At 42.4% G+C, this 27,028-nt stretch overlaps 1 protein-coding gene and 1 long non-coding RNA gene across 7 annotated transcripts in view; one reads left to right on the forward strand and one right to left on the reverse strand.

Moving 5' to 3' along the window:
- LOC310683081 overlaps positions 1-9,046 on the forward strand; it is a 36,515-nt gene extending 27,469 nt beyond the window's left edge. Inside the window, exon 3 of the long non-coding RNA XR_014514275.1 lies at positions 8,917-9,046. This is a non-coding gene — a long non-coding RNA (uncharacterized lncRNA). The remainder of the gene's footprint in view (positions 1-8,916) is intronic.
- Positions 816-27,028, reverse strand: part of RANBP10 (RAN binding protein 10) — a gene marked incomplete at its 5' end in the record, with an annotated part of 50,085 nt that continues 23,872 nt past the window's right edge. The window contains 11 exons of one of the 6 annotated variants that reach the window (XR_014514245.1): positions 816-3,871; positions 4,375-5,933; positions 6,870-6,981; positions 8,120-8,262; positions 9,037-9,161; positions 9,520-9,715; positions 11,566-11,714; positions 13,272-13,380; positions 14,457-14,569; positions 16,131-16,315; positions 21,401-21,423. Coding sequence is in view for 2 of the 6 variants with exons in the window: in XM_083452506.1 (XP_083308632.1) it covers positions 5,803-5,933; positions 6,870-6,981; positions 8,120-8,265; positions 9,037-9,161; positions 9,520-9,715; positions 11,566-11,714; positions 13,272-13,380; positions 14,457-14,569; positions 16,131-16,315; positions 21,401-21,423 (1,289 nt within the window). Of the gene's footprint in view, positions 5,934-6,869; positions 6,982-8,119; positions 8,266-9,036; positions 9,162-9,519; positions 9,716-11,565; positions 11,715-13,271; positions 13,381-14,456; positions 14,570-16,130; positions 16,316-21,400; positions 21,424-27,028 lie in introns of all 6 variants that reach the window. The other 5 variants (XR_014514246.1, XR_014514247.1, XR_014514248.1 and 2 more) reach the window with 5 other exon arrangements.

The raw sequence follows: 27,028 nt of genomic DNA on the forward strand, positions 1-27,028 counted from the left end.
ATAGACCTCACCCAAAGACTTAAGACCCTTGATAGTCAATGTGGGCAAGTTCTAATCTTCCTTTGTCTAACAGGAATCTTTCATGGCATGAGCTTACCTGGATAAAGCCTACATTTCCAATCCATTGCCAGCCATTTTGGGTTTGTGGGCACATTTGAAAATAGAGAAGCTGTGTACTGGGCACCACACACACACTGCAAACAAGCACTTACCACAACCTAGGTTATTAACTACAACCCAATGCTTCTTTCAAGCCTAATTTCAGCAGGGGGAAGAGGACCCTGTGGGCATAAGGGAAAGCCTCCGTGGATGAACATGCGCTTGTGAGCAACCCCTGCTCTAATCTATGAAATGTTATTCATTCTTGTAGGTATTGCCTACCTAAAGCTTGTCTTTGCCCAATTTCATAATGATTTAATAGCTGGATAAATACAAGATCACAGTGGCCTACTGTAAATATTTAAGGTTTACAATCCTGCACAACAATGTACAAACTAATGTTGTGGCGCACAGAGTATGGGCACAAATAAAAATGTATGCACACGCGCAAACACACATAAAGGAAGCTGTATTATATCATGTCAGACAACTGATTCACCATCTAGATCAGTACTGTCTATGCTGACCAGCTGTGACTCTCCAGAATTTCCAATAGGAGTGCTTTGCAATGATACCTGGAGACTGCATCTGGGACCTTCTACCCATACATAGAAAGCATGTGCCCTTTCACTGAGCTATGGTCCTTCCCCAAGCAGACAACATACACAAACAGTACCAGAATGGAGCATAGGAGAGTGACACAGGACACTGGCGGGTGCACATGGATGTATATTTTAATAAAAATAATTCTGTCAAAATACAACAGAATGTGGGTTTTTTTTAAACCATATTTCCAGTACATCCCCCCCCCCCATATTCTTTTTCTTCAGTTAAAATTTCCTCCCCTCGGAAGGGTTTCATGCTAGCGTTGGATAACTGAACTCACAAATACTAAGCAGAGACTGAACCAATGTGCACAGCTTGGTAGGATGTCCACTGAGTCAATGTCCTCAATGAAGAGAAAGAACTCCAAGTGATGATGGAAGCCTGGTGGAGCTGAGGTTCTGCTCAGCCTGTTTTATTTGGTGATCGGGGTTTTTTTTTGTTTTGTACAGTTGATGATGCTATAAAAAAGTTAACAAAAAAGTGTCCTGACATTCCATGCTAGAGCTGGTACCTGAGTTTTGAACAACTGGAAAAGGCAGGGGTAGGGTGGGAGATCAATTGAATTAAAATAAGCACTTCACTGAGTAGGGTTTTGTTTTGTTTTTGTCCTAGCTTGACATCCAAGATGCAATCCAGTCACACTCTGCCACCCACCTCACGTTGCTGTCAGCCGATTTAAGATGAGAACACAGACACCCCAAAATTAAAAATGCAAAAAACAATCACCAACCCATAGTTTTAAACCTTAAATAATGTTTCTTTGTAGTAAATGTCAATCTTTTCTTTTCAATATGCTTCAGAGTACTTCCCCAAGCAGTGTGGCCCCACCATACAAAAGCTACTTGGTTCTAGGAGAGTCCTAGTCAGCAACTAATTTTGCCTGAAGGGAAGTGTAGTGCACATGGCTCTAATGCCCAGGGGCATGTCAACAACAATTTCCACACCACCCCTTTTGCTGCATTTCCCCCCTTATTTAAAGAACAGGTTTGGCAACTAGCATCCAGGAGACCAGTTTTGGCCAACAGATCACCAACTGGTGAGCCCGGTGCTTGAAACCCGCCACTAATTTAGAACAAATAATTCCTCAAGTAAGTTACAAAGTATATATGGAAGATGAGTAAGAGCAGCTTGGGCTTGATGAAAGGATGGATGTTTGGGTGCTGTTGGGAGGCATGCTACCCCGCTTGTGGTTAAAATGATTAGTTTAGGGAAGCATCAGAAACATGTACCTTATTGAACCTCTAGTGCCACCTGCCATGTTACAAAAGGCCTCCAGAACCAAAGCTCTAGCTCAGGTCTATGGTCTGGTAATCTCACCCTGCAAGGCAGATAGGTTGTCCAAAAATAAGATATTAATCTAAAAGCAAAATCACTCTTCTTTTGCGCAAAAGGAACTGTTTGGGGTCAGAGTGAAGAAGTAATGAGTGTACTGCATTTACATTCTAGGACAGGGGTGGCTAATCTGTGACCCTCCTTTTATAGAACCATATCTCCACTTGTCTTATATCTCCTGCTCCTAATATGAGATCAAATATAACACTCCTTATATGTGGAAAGTCTCATTTGTACAGTGTTAAGAACTTCTAGAGTATGGGGAGACTACATAGACAAGAGAGTGTGCTTTTTTATCAAGTGATGGATCAGCATTCTTCAGCATAGTATTTCAAAGAATGGTTTAAAACAGCTGTAGACTAGAGAGACTATTTTACTGCCAGATTGAAGAGCAACCAGCAGTGACGCTGTTGGATTCTAGACACCACAACTAGAGACTTTCAATCTCTATTCCATCTATATGGCAAATGCCCTAGAAGGGGAGATTGTTGTAAATTTTGCCATTTCACCCCATAGCCTAGACAGATATCCCCTATGCATGTTATTTTTTGTTGCTCTTGATCATAATGGCTCTGATGACCACCTACTAAAAAAATGAGTATTTTGTATCCAAAGTGGATTATTCATAGTTAGCTGCTGTAAAAAGAGAATACTATTTCATCAATATGAATATGAACACATCTGGGAAGATTTTGTTTCACAAGTTCCATAGTGTTTTTGATTGAATTAATTTTAACCTCTAAAGTACATTTACACTGTTAATTTAAGAATAATTGCTATAGGCTTTGATACCAACAGCCACATTTTGGCTACACACTCCAGGAGTTTCTGGGTCAAAACAGCAGTTGTACCACAAGGAAACTCTTGAGCTGAGCTGGCTGGTACTGAAAGTCTTCCTCAAGTGTGACACAGAGTATCTCCAATGTCTACAGGATTTCAAGCTTTCATACATTATCAAAGGAGATTGCTTTAGATCAAAAGCATGTTACCCACCATAAGTGTGGGTAACTTGTTTCTGAGAAAATATTCAAAGCAACTCTGTAAAAAGGAATGTTATGGAGGCAGGGGATCGCTGGTTAAAGACTCGTCCAAAATAGGTAAAATTTAAAAATTAACTCCTAAGAGCTACATACAGCAATAGCAGCCAATTGATAGGTTGCTGGTGCAGAAAACGAGATTGAAGATATGAAGATGTCAGTTTTCACACCAAGACACAATTAGGGATGGATTTTAAAATCAGTGTTTTAAACAGGATTTGCTTATTGATGTGTAAGCTAGCACTGAGCACTCTTTAAAAAAGATCTAAGGCAGGATAGAATTGTTAAAACAACACTACACATTTGAGTATCATGTTGACCAGTTATTGATGGCAGCTGGCAAAAAAGGATAATGCTTTCCTTTATTCAATGCAGTCAAGATGATATTTTGCTTTGATCTAACCTGTGCAAGAGAGCAATCATAGCCAGTTATGTAACACTATCAGTGCAGGGACAGGGGGGATTGAATTTGGAACTGTGTCTTCCACAGCCATCTCTTTAATTTTAAAGTGTTTCTGTAGTCTCTCAGTAATAGTCAGCCCAGCAGAACAAGGGATGAAAACAGTGTGTTCACTTCCACCACCACTACTTTACACACAAACACATGAAAATAGAGGTGGTCTACAACTGATGAGCACTGTGCAGGATCATTCCCATTACAGGTACAGGTCACATTCTTGAATGAGATGCTCATTCTGTATGTTCCAAGTCTACTGCACACACGTGTGTTATTCACCGCTATACCTGCAAGCCCCAAACTAAATTGTCAGCTTCTTTCTAATGCAGGCATAGGCGAACTCCGGCCCTCCAGATGTTTGGGACTACAATTCCCATCATCCCTGGTCCTGTTAGCTAGGGATGATGGGAATTGTAGTCCCAAACATCTGGAGGGCCAGAGTTTGCCTATGCCTGTTCTAAATGTGACCATTGTTCTTCACCTCAAAGGGCACACTTCTTATTTAGCACATTCCCCGTAAGCTTCTGCAATACTGAAAAACCACTTGAGCTAAATGTCTTGTTGATTTTATAGGAGTCACTTTTCCCATCAGAAATGTATACTAAAAGCTAGACAAGATGTTGAAATATGCCAGCTAGCCAACAATTCTGAAGCTGCATAATCCATACTATAATCTGACAAAATTGCTTTTAGTAGTGTGCCTCTCTTGATATACATATATACACCCTCATATAAATTAGGCTGGCACCTGAGTTTTTCACCCATTATGCCTAGCAACTTTTTGTGAGGATTTCTGCAATACCCTGGTTTAGAAGTGTCTGTCCTTTTTCTTTTAATGGCTACTCCTTGGAATAAAAACTGTACACTTTTTTTAAAAGGAAAAACTAAATTATTGGCTTATGTCCTCAATTTCACATTTTCATTTGTGGCTGATCAGTTGTCATTCAAGCATCTGACGGACTTCAAGTTCAGTGTGGAACAAAGATCCACAGGTAATGAGGGAGGTGTGATCTGATCTACCTGAGCCCCAAACCTGGACTGGGAGCTCTTCAACTATGAATGACCCCAAAACACAGGGGGTGTGCAACTGTATAAAAAAGCAGACAGCAGTCCAAGTGAAAACCCCTAGGAGAGTCTCTAGCTCAAATAGAAAAGGCTAGAGTGACACATATCTCCTAGTTTCCACATCATCTGACATTATTCCATTGAAAAGACAGGTAAAGTCACTCTGCCTTCAACATCTCTATGGGATAAGTCCCATTTGTTTGATGCTAGCTGCCACCTAAATGCCCATATTGGATTAAATGTGCTAATCAAACTGCATTGGGCCTAGGATCCCTTCCTCTAATGCATGGGTAGTTAAGATGATTCTTTCCAGATGTTATTAAGACTACAGATCCCCTAATCCCTGACTACTGATCATGTTAGCTGGGGCTGATGAGAACTGGAGTCCAACATCTGGAGGTCATCATCTCAGCTGCCTGTGTTATAATGTTGGATGTGTTTAGGCAAGACATTGTTCCTGCTCTCAACCATGTTTAGGGTGGGGGGTTATGCTTGGTTAAGACCATCTCCATCTGTCTCAGAGTATCAGGCCATTTTACTAGAAGATGAGACCAAAATACTGCACACCTTTCGTTCTCATTCTCAGCTTTTTTCCATAGAAGTTCCAATGGCCACCTGTCAGTTCTTGAACTTGAATATCACATGGCAAAAAAGAGACAAATGAGCCTTTCTGCTCAGGCAGTAGAGATGTGGTGGCACAGGTTGGTCTCCAGTCAAAACACAAAGCCTCTTGCCTTTAAGGGGACTAGCACTAGAGAACAACACTGCCCTGGTGACATGCGTGCCAGCAGTTTGCCCTCGTGAAAATAAAAGCAGGCCATCACCAACAGATACACTTTTATCTCTAAATTAGTAGAAACCAGCTCAGCACAAACTCTCCAGATATAAATACTGGTGGCTCAGTCAGAAAATAAAATAAAATAAAATAAATCCTAAAGTAGGAAAGGCGCTACATCAGAATGACCAGTGAAAATACTGAGTGCTGCAATGGCTGCAGGGCAGAGCAGGCTGTGGTGGTGATGACGACAGGGGGAAGGCCCTGCCAGCAGTTTCCAAGGTGAGAAATGAAGGCATCACAAGGATTCCCCCTCAGTCAGCAATGTGTCCTTCCGCTGGGCAGCTTGCCCTTGGGGGCAGTGGGGAAATGCGAGGCAGGGGGAAGTGATGGTGGCAGCACTGGAGGGGTCACTCTGTCTCACTCAGTGGCTAGTGCAAATAGTCATCCACTCTGGCGAAAGAGCAGGAGCCCAAGCCCACGCGGGCCATGAGCCGCAAGCACTCCGAGGCCTGGCCTAGGGCAAGCAGCAGTGGGGGCTGCTTTGGCAGGTTCTGAGACTCTGCAGAAAGAGAAAGAGGGCATTGTGACAATGAGGCGATGCACAAAGAGCATGTCATTGATAAAAGCTACTTTATTCCATCCCCACCCCCCACCCCAAAGCTGCAAGAAGGCTCTTCCCCATAAGGGACTGAAAAACACAGAAGAGGAGTGGGGGTCCCTCCAGTTGTCAATGGGCTCCAAAGCCTCACCAGCCTCCACCAGCACGGCCAGTGGTCAGGAGTGATGGGAGCTGTAGTCCAGCAACATCTGGAGGGACACAGGCTCTGGAATGCATGCAGGCCCTACGAAGGGAAAGATCCATCTGAAGCTTGATGACAGTCAAAGGTTAAATACATGAATCTGGCCCAAGTTCAGCAATGTTGCAGCCCACTGGTTTCAATATAAAATTATACACAGGCATAGCTTTATTTCATGGTAAGCAGTGAGACCGACGAAAGCTCAGCATCTGTTGGACCATGCCTTCAAGTTTTATCGAGGTATCCCAAATTCATTACATATGTTACCACATTACTCTATATAATAACCCTGTAAGGCAAATTAGTGGCATTATGCCCTCGTTACAGAAAGGGTGGCTGAAGCTCAAGCTACCTACTGAATTCATGGGTGGGGTGAGATTTTGCAAGTCTGCTCCCCACTCCAGCTTTCACCTCTGTGATGATAAATATGTGTCCAGCAAAAGCACACACAGTAGCTATGGCTTCGCTCAGCAGTCCTTAAAACTATGGCAGCGGCATAACACTATATATTTCAGGAGGTCTTCATGGAACATGGGGAAAACTAAGCAAAATGTTGGGGAAAATTAAAGAACACTGCAGTGATTTTGCAAGGTAAGCAATAATCCTGCTAGCTGCCCTCCAGCATCAGTAGCCTCACTGCAGAAACAGGTGCATGCAGAAGAGAAAGGTCTGAGCTACCTCACCGTTTGTCACCTTACCCAATATAGCGCTATTGAGTGCAGCACACACGGGTTCCCGTTGGATTGGATCTAACTGCTGGCCAACGGGACAGTTCCATGGATCAGAGTAGGCCAGCAAGCTGAACGCATCCTGAGTGAAAGAAGAGAGGCTTGAACAGCACTGCAACACATACACAAAACACCAGGATTCTCTGATGGAATGGGCCACCCGAAATTACTGAGTCTCTTCAAATTGAGACCAGAGAACACATACTCTCATATGTCACATGAACTCACTGCTCTGCTTGGGAGAAAGTGAATCTAAAGAAATTGCAGGGAAATGATTATATGGATTCCCAACATGTTTTAAAATATTGAACTAAATAGTTTTTAACCCAAAGAGGACAGCAGTTTGTCTTGTTGGTATTTAACTACTATTCTTGGTCCAATCATGATGTGTAATGGCTCAGTGCAGGCAGTATGAAAAACCAAGCTTAAGGAATCCTATCTCATGTGACAAACTGCAGTTATGGCTACTGCACCATGGATGCAGGCGCAAAGATAAAGCTAAGTGATGAGTATACAGAAATGAAAGCAGGCAAGTGACACTAATCTACATCTTTGCCTGTTCTATCTTTGAAAGCCTGAATGGTAGTTTGGGTTATGAACTATGATAAGTGCAAACCAAGGCGACTTCTCTGGAAAATGGGAGGGCATAGAGTGTCCTTCTTGTGCAACCTTTTCTCCTGATGTGGAACAGAGGGCTCCAGGGCTTCCTTGGCAGTGGTATCTCATCTGTGGAACTCTTTTAGCTATTTCTTGGTAGCGAATCTAAAACCCTTAGGTGTCAGGGTCAACACAGTACTATTTTCCTTGGGTTTTAAAACAGTTTTAAGTGACCAATTGGGTGTTGATGGTTTTATTACCACTACGACACTGCTCTATTGCCTTTTATTTTTACTTTTTATTTCGGGGCCATAGCAAGAGTGGTAGAACATCTTTTTTGCATGCAGAAAGTCCCAAATTCAACCCCTGGAATCTCCCAGTAGGGCTGGGAATGTCCTCTGCCTGAAATCCTGGAGAGCTGGTGCCAGTCACTATAGACTGAGCTGAAAGGACTCAAGGTCTGACTCACTATAAGGCAGCTTCCTATTATACTGTTTTTATTTTTTATTGCAAGCAGCCACCATAGCAATTTTATATTGAGAGGTGAAATGGGGATATTTTGAATGAATGGTTTCAAGTTCTGGGTCATGAATGTGAATGGGGTTCTCAGCCACATGGCACACCTGCAACATTTTTTTATGTGTCGTATTCTTCCCATACTCTCTGCACAGCTGCTCGCTCAGGGTCTGCAGCTCCCGCCCAAACTGGATCATCCGCTCAGTGGCAGCATGGTTCCCTCCACAGAGCTGCCTCTGAGGACAGCCATCTTCTAGAGCAAAGGAAAGAAGAAGGGAAGGGAAAGTGAAAAGAAGAGAAGGGCTGGAGCACCAAAGCAATCACCTTCCTCCATCTCTGTCCCCCAAAAAGCCAGTTAGTTCAATTCCAGTGAGGTCAATAGCAGAAGGCTCAGGGAAGTCCCACCACTAGAAGCATGATCAAAAGTCCTTTTGGGCTGCCAAGTTTCCAGCATTAGCTACCTCCAAAAACATGAAGCGTAAAATTGTTAAGACTGGACCAAAATCCTGTGCCAAAGCACATGTGAAGTGCAGCTCTAAGTGTAACATAAACTAAAGAAAGAAATGTTTGCTTGGATGTACACGCCTGGCTATTGGTTTACAAACAGAAATTATAGCTTTTAAGTGACATATAACAGGACAATGAAATGTTGAGGTTAATATTCAGGTACTAATAAAAATGCAGACATTTTAAACAGTTACATTGTTCTGGTTTTGCAGCAGGCAGTTGGTAAATCTCTGGCATTTAGTTTTAAAATGCTGTCCATCAGCAGCTATAAATTACATTGGCACTTCAGTCGTGGTGCAAGAAATTACTTCGTTTTCAAAATTTTACTGTTTGATATTCTAATGATCTAACTAATTTTAGAAACAATTTTTTTTTGCATCCCATGCCCTCTCTGCAGGTTTTTGGACTGGAAGAGGCACCCCAAGTAGCAGTTTCCTTAGGGAACATCACCCACACTTGCTAAGCTGAGTGTTCCCTGGAACAGAGATGAGAAGATGTTTTCCACACTGAACCCTACCCATGCTGGAATCATCTGTCTGCAGAATCTCTTCATGTTTGTAAGTGCCATTCATTATCCTTGTAGCAGAATTCTCGAGGACTCCATTGGGGTAGTGCTCTGCCTCCATCTCCATCTCACTGTCACTGTGTGGAAAAAAGGAGGGTCTTAGAAAGCAAAGGAGTCTTCCTGGGGGAATGAGAGGAATAGCTAACAGGAAAGACAGCGTCAGTGAGGATCAAAGCACACTGCAGAGCAACCAGAAGTTCTTGGTGGATTTTCAGGTTGAAATTATAAAATGTATATACTGCTGTGATTAACACAAGTGTCAAATTATATTGAAAGGGAATTCAACTGGGTCGGAAAAATGGATTTGTGTGTGTGTCTGCTGCTTATGCATTTGCAAATGCCTAGGCGTAAGAAGCAGGACGCTACATCAGTTTCCACCCCCTGTTACAGCTGCCTGCCACACACTTCTCACTAGAAAGAGCACTTCTGTGCTACCTGGTCTCTTGGTTGCTGGTGCTGCTGTGCTGCTGGGACTTGGTGGAATCTGTGGAGTTAGACTCTGAGTAGTTCACCGATGAAGGGGATGACGAGGAAGAGGATGATGACGACGAGCTCAGTGCTGGATATTTACAGTGGCTCTGTTTGTTTTTTATGGAAGTAACTCCATTGCTACAGCTTGGGCTGTCCGCTCCTGAAACAGAAGGAGAAGAATGAGGACTGGTGCCCCTGCTCTGTTTTAATGTTGCAAGGGGATCTGGACAAACCCACTTCAATGTCCACCTTATACTACCATATATACTCGAATATAAGCCGACTTTTCCAGCATATTTTAAATGCTGAAAAAACCTCCCTCAGCTTATACTTGAGTGAGGCGGGTGGCGATGGAGGGACGAGTGGCAAGAAAGGAGCCCTGTCTTACCGCTCGTCCCTCTGCCGCCGCCCACCTCTCGCAAGGGCAGGCACAGGAGCTGCGGCTGGAAGAGGCACTGCACTGCACAGTGCCTCCCCCAACCGGGCTCCTATGCCTGCTCTTGCAAGTGGCAGAGGCGGCGGTGGAGGGATGAGTTGCCTGAAAGAGCCCTTTTGGGCTGCTCCTTCCTCCTCCTCCGCCTTTGCCCTTGTCGGCGGCAGAGGAGGAGGAGCAAGCTACTTGTTCTTCCTCCTCTTCCGCCATTGTTGGCGGTGGCAGAGGAGGAACGAGCAGCCCAAAAGCAGCCCTTTCGGGCTGCTTGTTCTTCCTCCTCCGCTGCCGCCACCACCAGGTTTGTGGTGTGTTGAACCGGCTTGTACTCAAGTCAATAAGTTTCCCCAGTTTTTTGTCCTAAAATTAGGTGCCTCAGCTTAGATTCGGGTTGGTTTATACTCGAGTATATACGGTACTTAGTCCCTATTTCTGATGCAGCTAACCACTAGCAGCAAGACCTTGGTCTGATCTAATGCTTACTCAAAGCTGAAAACCACACACCACAATACATCTTACTGAAATGTGCACAGAACACACATATCCAGGCAAAGGCAAGTGGCCAAGTACTTACTATCAGTAGACAGGCACTGGCAAGATAAAATGGTATGAGGAATGTGCCTAAGCAACATGGATATTAATTAATGCAATGGTTATGTGACATGGACATCCATATTGGACAATACCTCTAAAGACAAGCACCTTAAGGAGCAATTCTGTGGTCCCTGAGACAGCATTGCAAGGCCAGAGGATTTACACCTCTCTCCCCCCACCCATGGATCTGCCATTTACTTACATTTCTGTGTGTGGGTTCTGATCAAGACTGTGGTGCTGGGAGGAGGTGACACTATCCTCTCTCTTCCTGCTATCTCCCTTATTAGGAAAACACTTAAGAGACAATTCTTCTTGGAAGTGGAAGGAGTTTTAAAATGGGCAAAGGGTACAAGAGGAAAAGGTTGGCCCCAGCCCCATCCTTTAGTGTTGTGGCCCTGATCTGACTGAATGCCCATTTCCCCTGTTGACTTTTTTAAAGTTTAAAATTAGACAGGATATCCAATTACACATCAAGGTAATTTCTAGTTTCGCCTTCCCTGTAGGCCTACAGAAGATCCCAGATTTCATCCTTGGCCTCTCCAGGTAGGGTTTGAGGAAATCCCTGCCTGAGCCCCTGTAGAGCCACAGCCTGTCAACATGGACAGTATTGAGCTAGATGGACCAGTGGTCTGACTCGGTATAAGGCAGCTCCCTATGTTCCTATGTACAGACAGGGCACAATGAATACAGTGGTAAGGCCTATAGACCAGTACTTCTCCACACCCTCCTGAGTTTTGTCTCTTCTCTCACAGTACAGGGAGAGAATTCCTAACAAGTGGAGTGAGGGGTGAACACACCAAGAATTCTCCCCAAACATCTCAAGTGCTTCATTATGGGTGCACATTGTGTAATAAGTACCCTTGGGCAGGGAACTGGAAAAGTACTAGAAGGGTTAGGGTTCATTTGCAGAATGCCTGAATGTGGCTAGAGTGCTCTGTAGAAGAAAGCCAAGTAACTGATTACCTAGCAGAGAAATCAACACTTACCAGTGCTGTGAATGTGCAAATTGTTAGAGCCGTGCCTTGGACTTAGGTTGGGGGAATCAGGGTAGCTGTCCTGGGATTTGGGGCTGCGGGCACTGAAACAACGTACTTCACTGTCTGTTCCATTCACCATCTCCACAAACTGCCGGCACCTGTGTGCAAGGAGAGAGGAAGAGAAAGAGTTGAAACACAAAATGCCAGAGCAATGGATGCTGTGCAATGGTTCATGAGAAGCATACAAGCATTTTAGCACCCATTAGTAGCTGCAGCCCAGAACAAACAAGGATCTTTAGAAACACCCAGATGAGAAAAGCAGCATTCTAGTGTCGAAAGCAAAGTTTTCAGCTAGAGATGTCACCTGCAAGATGATGCATGAATTTAATGTTCCATTCAAAAGCCCAGTATAAAGGAACCAGACACATGTTAAGCCCCTTCCCAAGACAGGAAACCACTCCAGCCACAGGGCAAAATCTTTTTACTGAAATGTCTGAAAGTGGCACTAACGAGTGACAATTTTCTCTCTTGCTGAACTAGTATTCTTCAGGAGCTGGAGCTAGTAGATAAGGTACCCGGTCAACACATGAAGCTGTCTTACACCAAGTCAGGCCATTCATCCATCTAGCTCAGTATTGTCTAACTAAGGGTGTGTTTCAGGCAGGGGTCTTTCCCTGGAAATGCCAGCACTTGAATCTGGGACCTTCTGTATGCAAAGCATGTGCTCTACCACTGAGCCATAGCATTTTGGCTTCACATTGGGAGCAACCATTCACCCTTAAGCTTTGCTTCTCATAGAAAAGGATTAGCACTGTGCAGCAAGTGTTAATAAGAGAACTATGAAGAAGAAATGAGACAAGTTTCTATACTGGTAGGCTGCTTAGAAGCCTACTTTGGCATCAAATTAATTAATTAATTACAAGACCCTTTTATAGTTCACTTTTGAAGGAACAGATACAGCAAAGCCTAGCACCTTGTTCCATCATTGCAGACAGACACTTCTAAAATCACAGGTGTGTTAAGAGTAAAAAAAGCTGGGTCTCTGTGAAAGTGGTATAGGTTCAGACCGCTACTTAGTATGACCAACTAGATCCAGTGTGGGGAACCTTTGGCTCTCCAGATGTTGATGAACTACAACCAGATGATCTACCTGTACTAGATTATTAGATTGTGAGCTTGTACAGCAATTAAAAATGTTAGGTGTTTTATGAGTGCTAATAACAAAAGCAAGCAATTCAGGTCTGCATGCCTGTTTTGACATGGCATGTTTTGTACAGAGAAGGACAAGGAACAATACCATGGAGGAAAACGGTGCCATTGCAAATAATGTCTTAACACAGAGAGATGTTTAAACCATCATTCTATAGGTAAAGCAACCTTTCACTGGATGATTTGCCATCCCCAGCTCTTCTGGAATAAGTTGGAATGTGGCTCAAGCCTGCTACCCTAACCAATGGGGTCACCTTTTCAGCACTATACATCACTTATTCTTCCTTCATTTAATAAATTTATTAACCACCATTCAAAGTGCAATGATCTTTTCCTGACAGCTTCTAACTGTAACAGCCAAAGTAAAAACCTGGAATGTTTGTATCACTGTATCATTAGACTCGTTTTGATAGATCACAGCCAGTAATTCCAGTATAAGCCTCTGTCTTCTTATGTTCCTCACATTGCAGGTCTTACTGTACTTGAAAGGATTTGGATGTACTCACTTTAACATAAAAAGGAGATTAGGATTGTGCTCTAGGAGTCCTGGGTATAGCTGTTGTGTGGCTTCAATGGCTTCCCCCACTCTTCCTGCCAAGACCAGCTTCTGTATTCCTGTAGATGAAAGCAGAATCACTGGGATGGGACAGTAAGATGGCCTATAATGACAAGCGGCATATAATCCCATAGGTAGACAGGCAATAAAAATGTTGGACTTTATCTGACTACCTGAAGAACATTTAATTGCAGATGATGTTCAAAGGCCTTTTTCTAGATACTCCTAACTTCAGAGGATAGATAAAAGTGACCACAAATAGGGACTTCAGTGTGATGGCCCCCCACTTGTGGAATTTCTTCCCCAGAAGGTACACCTGGTGCCAACAGCAGATTATTAGGTGTCAGATAAAAAGTGTTATTCTTGTCTTAAGTTTTTAACTGAACAGTAATACTGATTCATCTGCTGGTGTTACAATACCTTTATGCTGCTTCCTGTTGGTTTGTTGATTTTATTAATTTTATTGATGTGTGAACTTTGTACCTGATAGTTGTTTACTGATGCTTTACATTACTTTATATGAAAGCTACTCTGAGAACTTGTTAAGAGGCAAAAGGAAACCCTCCCCACATAAAATGATTTTATTTTCATTGTGAACCACTATGGGAGTTCTTATGGCAGAAAGATTATCGATAAATATTGCAAATAAATATTAGTAATTCAGCAACTGAGAGAAGATACTGGTCTTTCAAGTGCCATAAATCCTGCATGGAGTTAGAGGTATAACTCTGTACCCAAAGCAGTGAGTTCTTTGCAAAGGACAGCCAAAGACAACATGCAAGGTTTTTTTATGTATGCATTAAAAAAAAAAGAAATAAGTAATATAGGTTTGGCAGATTAAATAAAAGAGTACCTATTTTCCTTGAGTAGACTATCCTGCTTCTAAAGTTCTCAAACCAAACATTTGGTTTGGGAGTGGCAGGATGAGGGGGGGAAATGATGAGACACTGGAACACTGGCAGCCGCAGAAGAGGACCCAAGGGAAGTTGTGCAGGATATTGAGGTTCTACCTAGTGACCACTTCCATTTGGCATCTGAATATGTGGATATTGGACTGAAGTCATGCTGCAGGCAGGAAGGGCTGTCTCTCAAGTCTTCAGGGAAAGTTGTGAGGAAGTTGTAAGAATAAACTTACTTTGTCTGTTCTTTATAGAGATCTGTTCTTCCTGGATTGTACTTTCCGTCACCCTGGCAAAGGCAGTTGCTGTAGCACAGTACCCGTGATGGACCAGGTAGGAAGAGACCATACTGGGGGGAGAATACAGAAAGCAAATTGTAGAATGGGTATCTCTGTCAGCAGAGAGCCATGGCAAAGCTGTAAAACAGGGCTGTCCAACAGGTCGATCATGATCTACTGGTCAATCCCCAGGAGGTTTTTGTAGATTGTGGCCAATCGCTGGCTCCTCTATCTGGCCCCACCCCCTAGATTGCTATACCGGAAGACGGAGCTCTCGCTGCGATGCTGACTGTTTCATTAGCAATCTCTTGGTGAGTGACTTATTATTTATTCCCCTAATAAACGGGATTTGCCTCCTTAAAAGAAGCTCAGCAACTTTGATCGGAACCCCCAAAAAGGATAGATCACTGCCAGCTTTTAATTGTGTGAGTAAATCGCAGTCTCTTGGAAGTTGGCTATCCCTGCTGTAAAATATATCTGGAAGGATCACATTAATTTGAAGTCAGATGGTGTATCCCAGAGTTGTCCTTGGCCCTGCTTCCTATACAATGAAAATGTCACACTCTTATATGGTGAACAAAAGCATTTTGGGAAGGGAACAGAAGACACTACTCTTGGTAGATTCCCACACACAACACAGGAGTTAGGCTAGCCAAAGGGAAGAGATCAACTCCTGCTTGGGTATGAACAGTCAAACTGTTATTTAAGAGCACCCAGGAAATGCATGCATTATGGTGAAGGAAACCTACATTAATGTTGCAAACTTTTTTTTTAGTATCACTGCATAAGATGGTCAAAATGATACTGTATTAATGTAAGTGAACAGCAAGTGACCCTGGACCAATTTACTGGAAATCCTATAATGAACCATTAAATACACTGCCTGTCTTTCTGAGGTCTGTAGCAGTCCTATAAGCCTATCTAATCCTTTTTGAAAGTCATATATAATAGAACACTAATCACTGTGCTGTAAACCGCTCTACAAAAATAATCAAAGGGCAATAGAAAAATATGTCAAAATATATAAAAAAATCCAAAGCGATAGCACCCCTGTCCTCTGGAATGTAACATGCTTCCCTCCAGGTGTTGTGGTCTACAATTTACAACCAATGGTCAACTGCCTGTTGATTTTGCAAAGCTTCATTCAAAAAAAAATTATGGGAAGAGGGGACACCAGATTCTGAGCCACTTCAAATTCTGTGCTCTGGAGCTCTGTGCTTCATTTCCCCTCATTTCTGTCTGGGACACAAAGATATAGAAGCTGTAATGTTTCTCCAAACCATCGCCTTTCCCTCCGCATCTGGTTCAGTGATTTGCCAGTGACTTGTCCTCAGACAGGCTAAAAAGCAATCAAGTCAGACAGTTCCTGAAAGCAGCCCTCCACTCTTGAGATTGCTACTGAAAATGAGATTTGTGCAGGTTTGTTTTTGTTTTTTAAAAGCGAAACACATGTGCAGAGCAAACAGTAAGCTCTTAGTTCCTCATTAGCATCAAGGAACTTTAACACACACAAAAATTGTCCAACATAAAGGAAGAGGGGTGCAGGACGTACTTTATAAGCAGACCACTCTATAGCAATTGATGTTCTTTAATGAAGCTTCTAAGTAAAAAGAAATTAATGCTCCCACTCACTTCTGTAGCATGGCTTGCCATTCACCTAGCCGGTCACCTATGGGAAACCGCTTAATGGTGCCCTGAATCTTTGCTCGCCACTCCCTCATGTAATCTTCGATGTCAAACACAAACGGCTGCTGCCCAAAGTTGGCATCCACTATCTCTCCGGGTGTCTGGAGCCCCACAGTGGGATATAAATTGGCCTGCCAAAAGAAGAAACCCCAGTTAAAAAATAGGGCCCTTTTCGGGAAGAAAGCTAACATACATTTTTCTCTGAGCCTCCAAGGATCAGCTGAAAACAAGCAAGGGTGCTAATCTTAGAAGAAGCTCAAATGAAGCCTCCAGATTAGGCAGGCGTGACGAGCACTATTCAGAGAAATTTATAAGAAACCGAACACAATATATGAGGAACCAACTAGCAAAAAAGCCCAATCTTTTATGACATAGCTATAAGGTTTTACTGAATCTTTGTGACTTTCAAGAGCAGTTTGGGAAGTGAGAGAGCAGAATTTAAACACACATGGCTCCATGTCAATCCTTGCATGAGTTTGCAGATTGCAAGTTTCCCCAGGGACTTCAGTCTTCCTAAAAACAGCCTGTGGGAATGGAGGAAGGATCATTTGCCTTGATGACAGTCACATAATATGTACTCATGATCTTCCAAGACTAGAATGAAAGCTACTCCAGAACCTCCACAACATTTTACCTTCGTGGTTGTAGTTACCTATGGCAAAAATACTTTGTAAACATATCCTCTAAGTGCCTCTGAGAAAGGTACAAGCAATGTGTGCTGCATAGAGCTTTAACAGCACCAACAGTTTTGAGAAAGAAAGAAAAAGACAGCTTAGTCAAAGCAAAGCTACTATGGAGAACTGGAAGAGAGCTTCCAGCATCTGGAGGCAAGCAACTAAGAGAAAGCAGCGTTGATTACTGTCACAAGGCCTATGTACCAAATAACTATAAAACAAGGCTTTAAGAGGTATGTAAGATACTTAGCCCATAAAGTGGTACCTCGGTTTTCGAACACCGTAAACCCGGAAGTAAATGCTTCTGTTTTCAAACACGCCTCGGAAGTCAAACATACCACACGGCTTCTGCTGAGTGCAAGATCCTGAGGCCTAGCTGTTGGCTATTGTTTGGTTTTCGAATATTTCAGAACTCGAACTGTCTTCCGGAATGGAATACATTCGAAAAGCAAAGTACCACTGTATCTACATTTCCTTTCCAACAAGTCATGCCAGGCAGTGAATTGTGCTTTTCTAATCTATCTTGTACATTCATTCCAAATTACTTGTTTGACCTCCCTAATAACTTACACTTCACCTTCTAGTGAGCTTGTCCACATTTTTGTGGAAAGGGACACAGGAAGCCACCTTGTATACCAAGTCAGACCCCATTGAGCTTAGTACTGTCTACACTCAGTACTGAGAATCTCAGTAGCAGATCTCCAGGAAGTCTTTTCCCAATTGCATGAAAACATGTGCTCTACTGCTGAGCTATGACCCTTCCCCAATATTCCCTTCTATTCCTTATCTTCATTCAGGTAACCTTGCTGTGCTGCTTTCTTTTTGCTAACTAGAAGATCCATTTCTTGCATTCCCTCCCAGGTGCTAGGGTGGTGTAATGGTTAGAGTGTTGGACTAGGACCTGGGAGACCAGGGTTTGAATTCTCACTTAGCTATGAAGCTCGCTGGGTGACCTTGGGCCAACCAGTCTCTAGGTCTAAGCTGCCTCACAGGGTTGTTGTGAGGACAAAATGGGAAGGGAGAACCACGTACACCACCTTGAGTTCCTTTGAGGAAAAGGTGATATGTAAATGTAATTTGAAAAATAAATAAATCTGAAACCCAGTACCCTTAGTGAGAAGCAATGGTCAAGCATGCTCTGAAAAATCTAGGTACTTTATCGGGAATATTATGAAGTCCTTACATACGCTGCTCACTTTTTCTCAGCAAGAAACATTCTTAGAATTGCATTACTTTTCACACCAGGAGAGGAAGAATGGGCAGGTTTGGTTGACTAGATGCAGCCTGAGTCTGTGTAGAGGGTGACAGTAAAGAAGAGGGGTGGGTTGGAAGAGTACCCTATCCTGTTGGTTGTAATTTCAAAGTAGAAAGAAGTCTAAAATCACATCTGATTGGATCAGTCTACCAAAGACTTGCAGTATTTTTAAAATCCAAAATCTTTCCTGATACCAGTCAAGTCAAGATTGTATATAGCCGTTCTCCTTTACAGCTGATTTTGAAATCAAGTGATGCTACAGGAACAGCCCTCAGAGAAAATAAATTCATTGCCATGCAGCTAAGAACTGAATAGCCAAAGGTTCAGAATTAAGTGGACAGGTAGAAAATTCATTGCCTAGGCAGAAAGGAAGCTGAAGAGCTAAAATTCAGAGTAAGACTCATGCAACACTCTTCCAAGCAACAGAGTAACTGCAATAAGAAAACCAGTGTACTGGGAAGGATTAGATAAAAGGCAGCTTAAGCTTCAAGGACTGCTACTAAACTAGAAAAAGAAGACAACTTCTGAAGTAGTAGACTGTAGGCAAAAGGGCAAAGAATGTTTATTGTGGGCAAGTATTTCATGGAGTTGCAAACTGATTGTGTAAGAACTTTTCAGCACAGGAGAAGCAGATGATCTCTTAAAAGAGCATCATCATTCACAGATATGAACCAACTTAATTTCATTTCTAACAGTGGGTGCTAGAAATCATATGATTTAGGTGTTTTCATTCATTTTTATTGATTCTGGAACTATATTGAATTTGCATTGTATTGTAATTCACACTCAACTAGTAAAGTCAATATCCTCCCATTCTGGATCACAGGGAAGTCCATATGCAGTAACCAAATCCATAACCTAGAACAGATTTCCAAGCATGGTTCCCCAGATATTGTTGGATTACAATTCTTATCGTCCCTGTTCATTAGGCATGCTGGCTATGGCTGATGCAGATTGGGGTCCAATAAAATCTGGGGAGCCAAGGCTGACTAGAAAATGTAGCATTCTATCTTTCATTAGGACTGGCCCGAAACACAGCATGTAGGCAGGATATTGGATGTGCTGCAGGACATGGAAGCAAATTGGGGAGGGAACTAGCCATTGCAAAGAAGTACCTCTTAAATTGTTTGCAGCTACCCAACTAAGAGTGAACTCTACAATTATATAAACTTACATTTAAGCAAGCAGGGGCCCTGCTCCTTGGCTGGATCTTTAACTGATCATGAACACTTTCTGAAAGGAACTAATGCTACCTACAAATCATCTGAACAAATGTCTGAATGCAGCAACAGATAACAGCGAAACAACCAGACTGATAATAGCAATGAAAACCTTGGACTGCAATTCAGCTGCACTTAAAGCAGGCTTCCTCAACCTCGGCCCTCCAGATGTTTTGAGACTACAATTTCCAGCATCCCTGACCTCTGGTCCTGCTAGCTAGGGATCATGGGAGTTGTAGACCAAAAACATCTGGAGGGCTGAGGTTGAGGAAGCCTGACTTAAAGGTTTCAAACAAAGCTCTCCCTCCCCCAAAAAGTTTGTTCCTTGGTTGTTAAATAGTTGCTTTCAAAGCTAAGTAACCATGGGACATGTAATATCTGCATGTACATACATTTTGGTTTTGATTTTCAAGAAGTTTTAAAGTATTAAGCTGGTCTATTATGCTATGTACCCACAAAATGCACACTTCCATTTGGCATTGCAATATTATCCAGCCTTGTAAGCTAGCTCCCCAAAGTTACTAATCTGAGAGTGCGGATGCTAACCTGCTTAGGGGTTAGTACCCTGTGTGTCCCATGTTGGCTGTGGAAGAGAGGGCAGCATGTATATGCAAACTACAGGCCTGTTAATGGGTGGTTGTTTTTTTTAACGCCTTCCATCAAATAGGCTGACAGAAAAGATAAAAAGCAATCCATCCCTACATTAATCTGCTGCATTTCCCTGATGGTTATGGAGGAAAATGACTTATTTTCTTCCACAGCTAGCAGAGATACCAAGTGGGCTAATGGAAAAGTGATGGAGTGAATGCTCCTCTTCTGCCAGCTTGCTCACTTGCCTGCATGAATTTCTTGGTTGCCCATGGCAACCGAGCGAGTTGTTAAATACAAGGTTGATATCTTTGCTGTAGCTTTCAAAGTGCAAATTCCAGCACTTGCATATGCTCAAGTTAAGTCTATTGCCCTCCAGATGCTGTTGTACTACAAATCCAATCACCCCTGACCATTAGATCTGCTGGTCAGGGCAAATGAGAGTTGTAACCCAGCAATATCTGGAGGGCCACAGGTTCCTACTCCTAACCTAACTCATGAACGGTCTACCTGTTCTCCCTACTACTGTTGCAATTTTTTCTTTTTGTAAGCCTGTTTGTCTTGCATGTTTTGGAAGTGCAACTGCTTACATGTTTTGTACTCTGGTGCTGATTCCAGCACACAAAATGCATAATCTCAGACTTAAAAAGTACATGCTGGTATGCATTCCTGCTTTTCCTTTGCCGCATGCTCCAGTGGTAAGCAAGAATGCATCAGCCCACATGCTGATGCACATTTCTAGAGAGGGGAAAAATTACACATACATGCACTGTTTCTAATGGAATGGATGCATGTGCATTTTGTTGTCGCCTCTGGGACTCATGTACAAAGTTCCATAGAACAAAGCAACCCTCAGACTACCATTTCTATCCAAGAGCCCTTGAACTTTGCTCATGCTGAAAAGAAATTTCTTACTTGATTTGCTACGGTGTTGTTAGATTTGGACTCCAACTAGCAAGTCCAAGAGGCAAGGAAATGTTTGGATTGTGGATGTAGTTTGTATAGCAAAAACAAAATGGAACATTTCAGAAACTGGGAATTCTCTTTGTTTGCTTGGCTAACTTGCATTGCTGAACAATTCACTAACTCATGTTATTTTTAGCTTGCCTGAGGCAGCCAAGGCAACATAGAGGTCCTGCTTTATTCTAGACAGACGTCTTGCATTGTTTATTTTAAAGCAGGCAAACCATATCCCTGAAAAACTATTGAATTCCAAACAACCTTGCAATAATCTGAGTTTTCCCTACACTTCCAGTATGTTCCAAGAAAAGCCTGATAATAACCAGCACCCTTTCTGCAGCTAGTTTTGCTAAAAGAAACTTGCCAACCTGATTCAATGCAAACACATCAAGCAAGGAGCCTCATACTAACCACTTCCAGATGGCATGGCAAAGAGAAGACATCAAAATATCCCAGTCAATTTCCCCCCTCCCTTCAATTTGAATCTTTTGTTAAAATACTGAAAATAGTTGTACTTACAGGGAGGTCTGTAAAGGCTATACCTGTGGGGGAAAAAATATTAGAATTAAGACAAAGGATTTCCTCCCATTTGCCTACAACTTTAATGTATTACACATACTAGAGCATAAGAAATTCTATGTTGGGCCTCAGCAGAAGCAATTTGTGGTTTGTGAAGCAGGATCTTCCATGTATTGCAATCTTCGGTGACATTAGGAAGACTTGCAATGTCTATTTGTGCTTTCTCAGGAGCAATTCCCACTGTTTGGTGGTTCTTACTTCCATGCAATTAGATTTAGGACTGTAGCATTAGCTCCTCAACCTAACCTTCAACTTAAGGCTGAACTAAAGGTTTCATAAATAGTGAATTAACTCACATTGTGAATTAGAACCTTTTCAGGGAGGTTAAAGTTGTCAATAAATTTTCAGACAAAGACCAACACCAAAATTTCATTGCCCTCTATTGCCTCCAGGAAGGCTGCAACAGAGTGAATGGGTTCGTACCAATGGAATTCATAGGATCCAAGCTAGTAGTTCAGAGTTTGCCTGCATAAGGAATCAAATTAAACTAGGTGTGTGTGTGTTAATTTAATGCAGATCTGTTAGTGACAATAAAACTCATCCAAAGTTTAAAAGCTCTAGTTGGTTTTACTTGTTTCTTTAAGGCAGAGGTGGGGAACATGGGAGACATCATCATGATTTAAGGATTTATTTCAGACAGACAAAAACAGCCAAGGATTCCGATGAAGTAAGAGAGGAATGTGGCCTGGGGAGGGGTGTGGCCAAGCAAGAGTCCCAAGTGTCCCAGACAGAAAGGTTTGGAAGTTCTGAGCTGCCTCTGAGCTTCCTCTTCTCTTTGCTTTCGGCTGCAGGAAAGCCCAATTACCTGCAACTACATCTGTGTACATTCATTCACTTATTTCTGACTTTCCCTTTCCACTCTCTGTCATCTCCTTCAGTTACAAAGTTCAGGTTGAATGCCCCGTAGAGTAGAAACCAGGCCTTTGGGGGGGTGTCATGTTAGTTTATAAAATTTTAGGAATACGGGGGACACCTTAGAAAAACACAACTGCCACACTCAAATGATTTAATACCATTCCTTAAAATGAGAATTACAGGATAACTGCACATAGTACTGGAGAGAACAATTGTTTCAGGAGACATGTTTCACTTTGAAATTGTTAGATGCAGGTATGTTTCATGTCACATTCACTCTTTACAGCAGGGGTGGACAACCTGTGGCCCTCCAGATGTTGTTGGACTACAACTTCTATCATCCCTAGAGTTGATGGAAAATAGATTCCAACAACATCTGAACACCACAGGTTGCCCACCCTAACTTAGAGAAAGATGGAAAGCAGCTGACTGAATCCACAGTGAAACTACTATCTTAATCATTCAAGTGACACGAAAGTCATTGTAATATGGGTGCCCTGCAGTAATGTCTGAAACAGGTCTAAGAGCAACAGTTTTCACGTTACTTGTTACAGAAGAATTTGCATGCATATGCACACACACAGAACCCTACATTTTACCCCTATAGCTTTTGCTGCTTGAAGAAAAACCAGATACTTTGTGCATTATACTTTGGATAATTCAAAATGGCTTCCAGGCACATCTAATCAAAGCTTTTGGTGTTGTTATTAAAGCAACACCCAAGAAGTAATTCTGTCCCACAGAAAATAATCCTCTGACAGTGCACTGAAGATCTGAATGAAAGTTTTAAGACAGGATATATAAGGGATAGAGACTTTGTATTTGGAGAAGGGAAGGGAAGTTTCTGGCATTAACAGAGGGTATCCTACTTACAGCCATTTCACTCCACCCAAGTGAGATAAGACAAGACACTGAGGGTTACAGAACTCAAAGTAAAGAGTTTGGTACATTTCCAGATTAAGGTCAATTACACTGCCAGCTCTAATTCCCAATAAACTAGATGTTCCACCATCACCACCTTTTCCTTTCAAGAAAGCAATGCACTACTGGACTCTCAAGGAGAAGTTTCAAAGAAGGTTATAGGGCTCTCAAGAAGGCTGCCAACTTAGCTGGCAGAATCAGGGAGCCTGCAACTGCTCCCCCCGTCACATGAGATACAATCAGGCTCCTCCAAACCAGGTTGAAGGTTTGAAAGAGATGCTGAGTAACAACTTAGATAAATTAAGATCTCACAAGTATAGATGTTGAGCCCTAGAATATAAGATTACATATAAACAAGAGATTCATATATATAGAGAGAGAAAGAGATATTACTGAACTTAATATCACTGGTTTGTTATTTCTACCCAGACTTCACTTGTGCTTTCTTGTTTGAAAATTTGAAATTATGGTTTCTGGCTATTCAGCAAATATCAATTTCCTCCCCTCAAACAACTGTGGTGTTTCAACTTTGGTGTTTCATTTGGAATCTGAACCAAAAATACCCTAGCCCTTTTAACAGATTAAGCTATTGGGGAGGGGGCAGATTTCTTTCACAGCAGGGTGGAAAATGTCAGGCAGACTCATCCTACAGAATTGAATACTAGGAGCTTGGGTTGTGAAATTTACAAGCACTCCCTGCCATCCTCAGAATGGATTGATTTCTTACTTTGTCTATTCTATCAGGACTCTTTTTTTTAGAACAAGGATCTGGTATTAGATTGAAATAACCAGCCCTGCAAAACACACCTTATTTTCAGAAGCCCTGAAATATCATCTCCACATCTTAAGTAACCAAACAACAGCATAGGCCCTCACTACATTTGAGACCTATTTTTTCATATCCTTACCATGGAGGGGAATTTTCATTAAGATACCACTTGCTTTTTACTGCACCTCAGGCTTGAAGATGGCAGTTCCTCCATGCAGAAATAATTCCTTGTAGACCTCTGTCTTTGTCCTACCTTTCTTGACTGTAAACACCTAAAGATTTTTCTGTTGTCCAACTGATTTTAGAGAATTTGCTCTTTGTTCACTTTTGGATAGACTATATTCCTCTTACAAACACTCTGAGAAATGCAACAATTTCTATCCAATAGTGTGAAAGAGCTCCCAGAATACAAAACTACTCATCTGACCTGTTGGTTAGACAATATCCTCAGACAATATCAGTTTTCAAACATGTCTGTTTAGATCCAGGGTGATGTGTAGATCCAGAAACAAGCCTTAATGGAAAAGGCAATATGCATAAACTATAGTGCAATATCCTATCAGTGAAATTTACACTGACTGACCAACCAACCTTTATGCTTCAGTCTGGGCCCACCTGAACTAAGCCAATAATATACTACGGATATATACCAGGAAGATAGCTCATCCAATTTCTCCCTCTTGCCAGAACAACTCTCTGTGCACTTAACCCTAATTGGGGTTTGCACGAGAGGCTGCCTGTCTCTGGTGACACAGTTGTTCTACAGGCATTTAGAAAGCTGTCACTAAAATAGGAGCATCTCAGGACAGATTGCTTCCAGTTTTAGCCAAGCACAGCAGCTTTAACACGTACAGACCAGCAATGCTGGAGGCTGGAAAGGACGACAAGCACTATATAGGGAAGAGTAGGGCATGAAACACATTAGTGCTAATGTAATTGCAACATAGCACCTGATTGTTAAAATAAATAACTTGAATGCTCTGAAAGCAGGTTATTATTCCCATCAACAACAAGAAGTTCTTTTAGGAATAGGTTTGGTCTCTCAGCTTTGCCCTCCACAGTAGGAAAAATCCTCCCCTCAATGAAGCAATCCAGAAGAACAAAGCTTGCAGGTCTGGTAGCAGGCCATCTGAACATCTGTTGGGTTAGACAGATGACTCTCCAATCCAGCAAAGCTTCACAAATGGACAGCCAGGTGCTTCTGATAAGCCCACCAGCAGGGCATGGAGGCAAGAGCCATCTCCCGCTTTTGTCCCTCAGCAATGGATGTCAATGGCATGTTGCCTCTGAATCAGGATCTTTCCATTCAGCTATCACACCCAGAAGCCACTAAGTGGAAAGCCACCACTAATTTGTACCCCTTTAAAGCTATCTAAGTCAACAGCCTTCAGTGCACTGAGGCAATCAGATAGGCTAATTAGGTGCTGTGTGAAGAAGTACTTTTTCTGGCCAGTCCTGAAATGACAGTAAGTCCGCAACTTACATGCATTTAACCTGTGTACGTTCAACTTTAGGTGCTTGGCAAATTTTTAAAAAAGAAAGGGGGCAGTCTAGGAAAAAAGACTTTGGCCATCCCACTCACCATCGATCCCGATGTGTTTGACTATACATAATTTTGGCCTTGGGTGTGATCCTCGGAATATAACCCCTATGTAAGTTGCGGGCTTACTGTACTCTTAATCAATTTATTTGGGTACCACAAATTCTGGAATTGAGAGATAGAGGAAAAACCCCTGCTTCCACCACACTATGGATCATTATATAAAACCTCAGCTGTTCTCAAAGACAATTAAAGGAGACCAGAGCTTGGCAAACTTCTCTCGCAACTAAAAATTCCCCAGTATGTTAGCTTTCTCTCTGACTGCAACCAGAATTAACAACTAAAGCACAAAATGCAGTTGAATTCTATAGACAACATACATCCATGCAAGCAAACAAACAAACAACCAATGGGAATGCAGGAAAGTCTGTCTAAAATCTGCTGATGTTCTAGAAAGAGAACAGGCCCACGTAGTGCCTTCACTAGAGGACCTCACTGATAATTCTTCAGTGGAAGCTGTATTTGATGCTGAACTTGTTCTTTGTGTAGACTGGAGCAGGCAACCCGTGGACTTCACATTTTGCTGGATTACAGCTCCCATCAGCTCCACCCAGCATGGATAATGGTCAGAGATTAAAGGAGCTGAAGCCCAACATAGACTGGAGGGCCACAGGTGCTCATCCCTGACCTAGACTGATGGATTACAAGAAATAAACCTACTACATTCTCACCATGATACTGAAGGCTCAGAAAGAAAAGGAAAATAAACCATAGGGGTTTTTTGGGGGGGCAGGGCTTTAGTAGATAGGAAAATGACTACCATGCTCTACATAGCTCTCTAGTCTCTGGTCAGTACCGCCACAGCATAGCCCCAAATCAAAATGAAGAGTAAATTTGTGCACATGTGATTATATAAAGTCATCTGCATACTTTCTTTTGGTATGGAGGCTGATCTAGGGGACAAAATACACATTTCTCTTGAAGATCAGCAACCTCACATTTAAAAATTCTTGAGTGAGTGCCATCTGGACCTTTTCATATCTGGTTCCTTGGACCTGGGTCTTGACACCTCAGTTCCGCAGACTCACTTCCTGAGAAAGTTCAGGCACATGAATTTCCCCTGTATCTTCCACAGTGAAGATGCAAAGAATTCACTCAGCTTCAGTGCTGTCTCCTTTAGAATACCTGTCATCCAAATGTCCAACTGCCTCTCTCTCTGCTTGCTTCTAATGCATCTGAAGAACTCTTTAGTTGTTGGTCTTTATATTTTCGGGCAGCAATGTGCTCCTCACTTTTTTCACATCCCTTACTGTCTGCCTGCCCTTTATTTGCCAAAGTTTATATTCCTTTGGTTCTCCTCATTTGGATAAGACTTCTATTTTTTAGATGAAAGCCTTCCTTCACTCTGCTACCATATTCTTGGCCCTGGTGTTCCCTTTCCTGCTCTGCAGTATATTTCTAGCTGAGCTTCAATTTTTGCAGT

Source organism: Podarcis tiliguerta (genome assembly GCF_965153285.1).
Source record: "Podarcis tiliguerta genome assembly, chromosome: 8".
Lineage (NCBI taxonomy): Eukaryota > Metazoa > Chordata > Lepidosauria > Squamata > Lacertidae > Podarcis > Podarcis tiliguerta.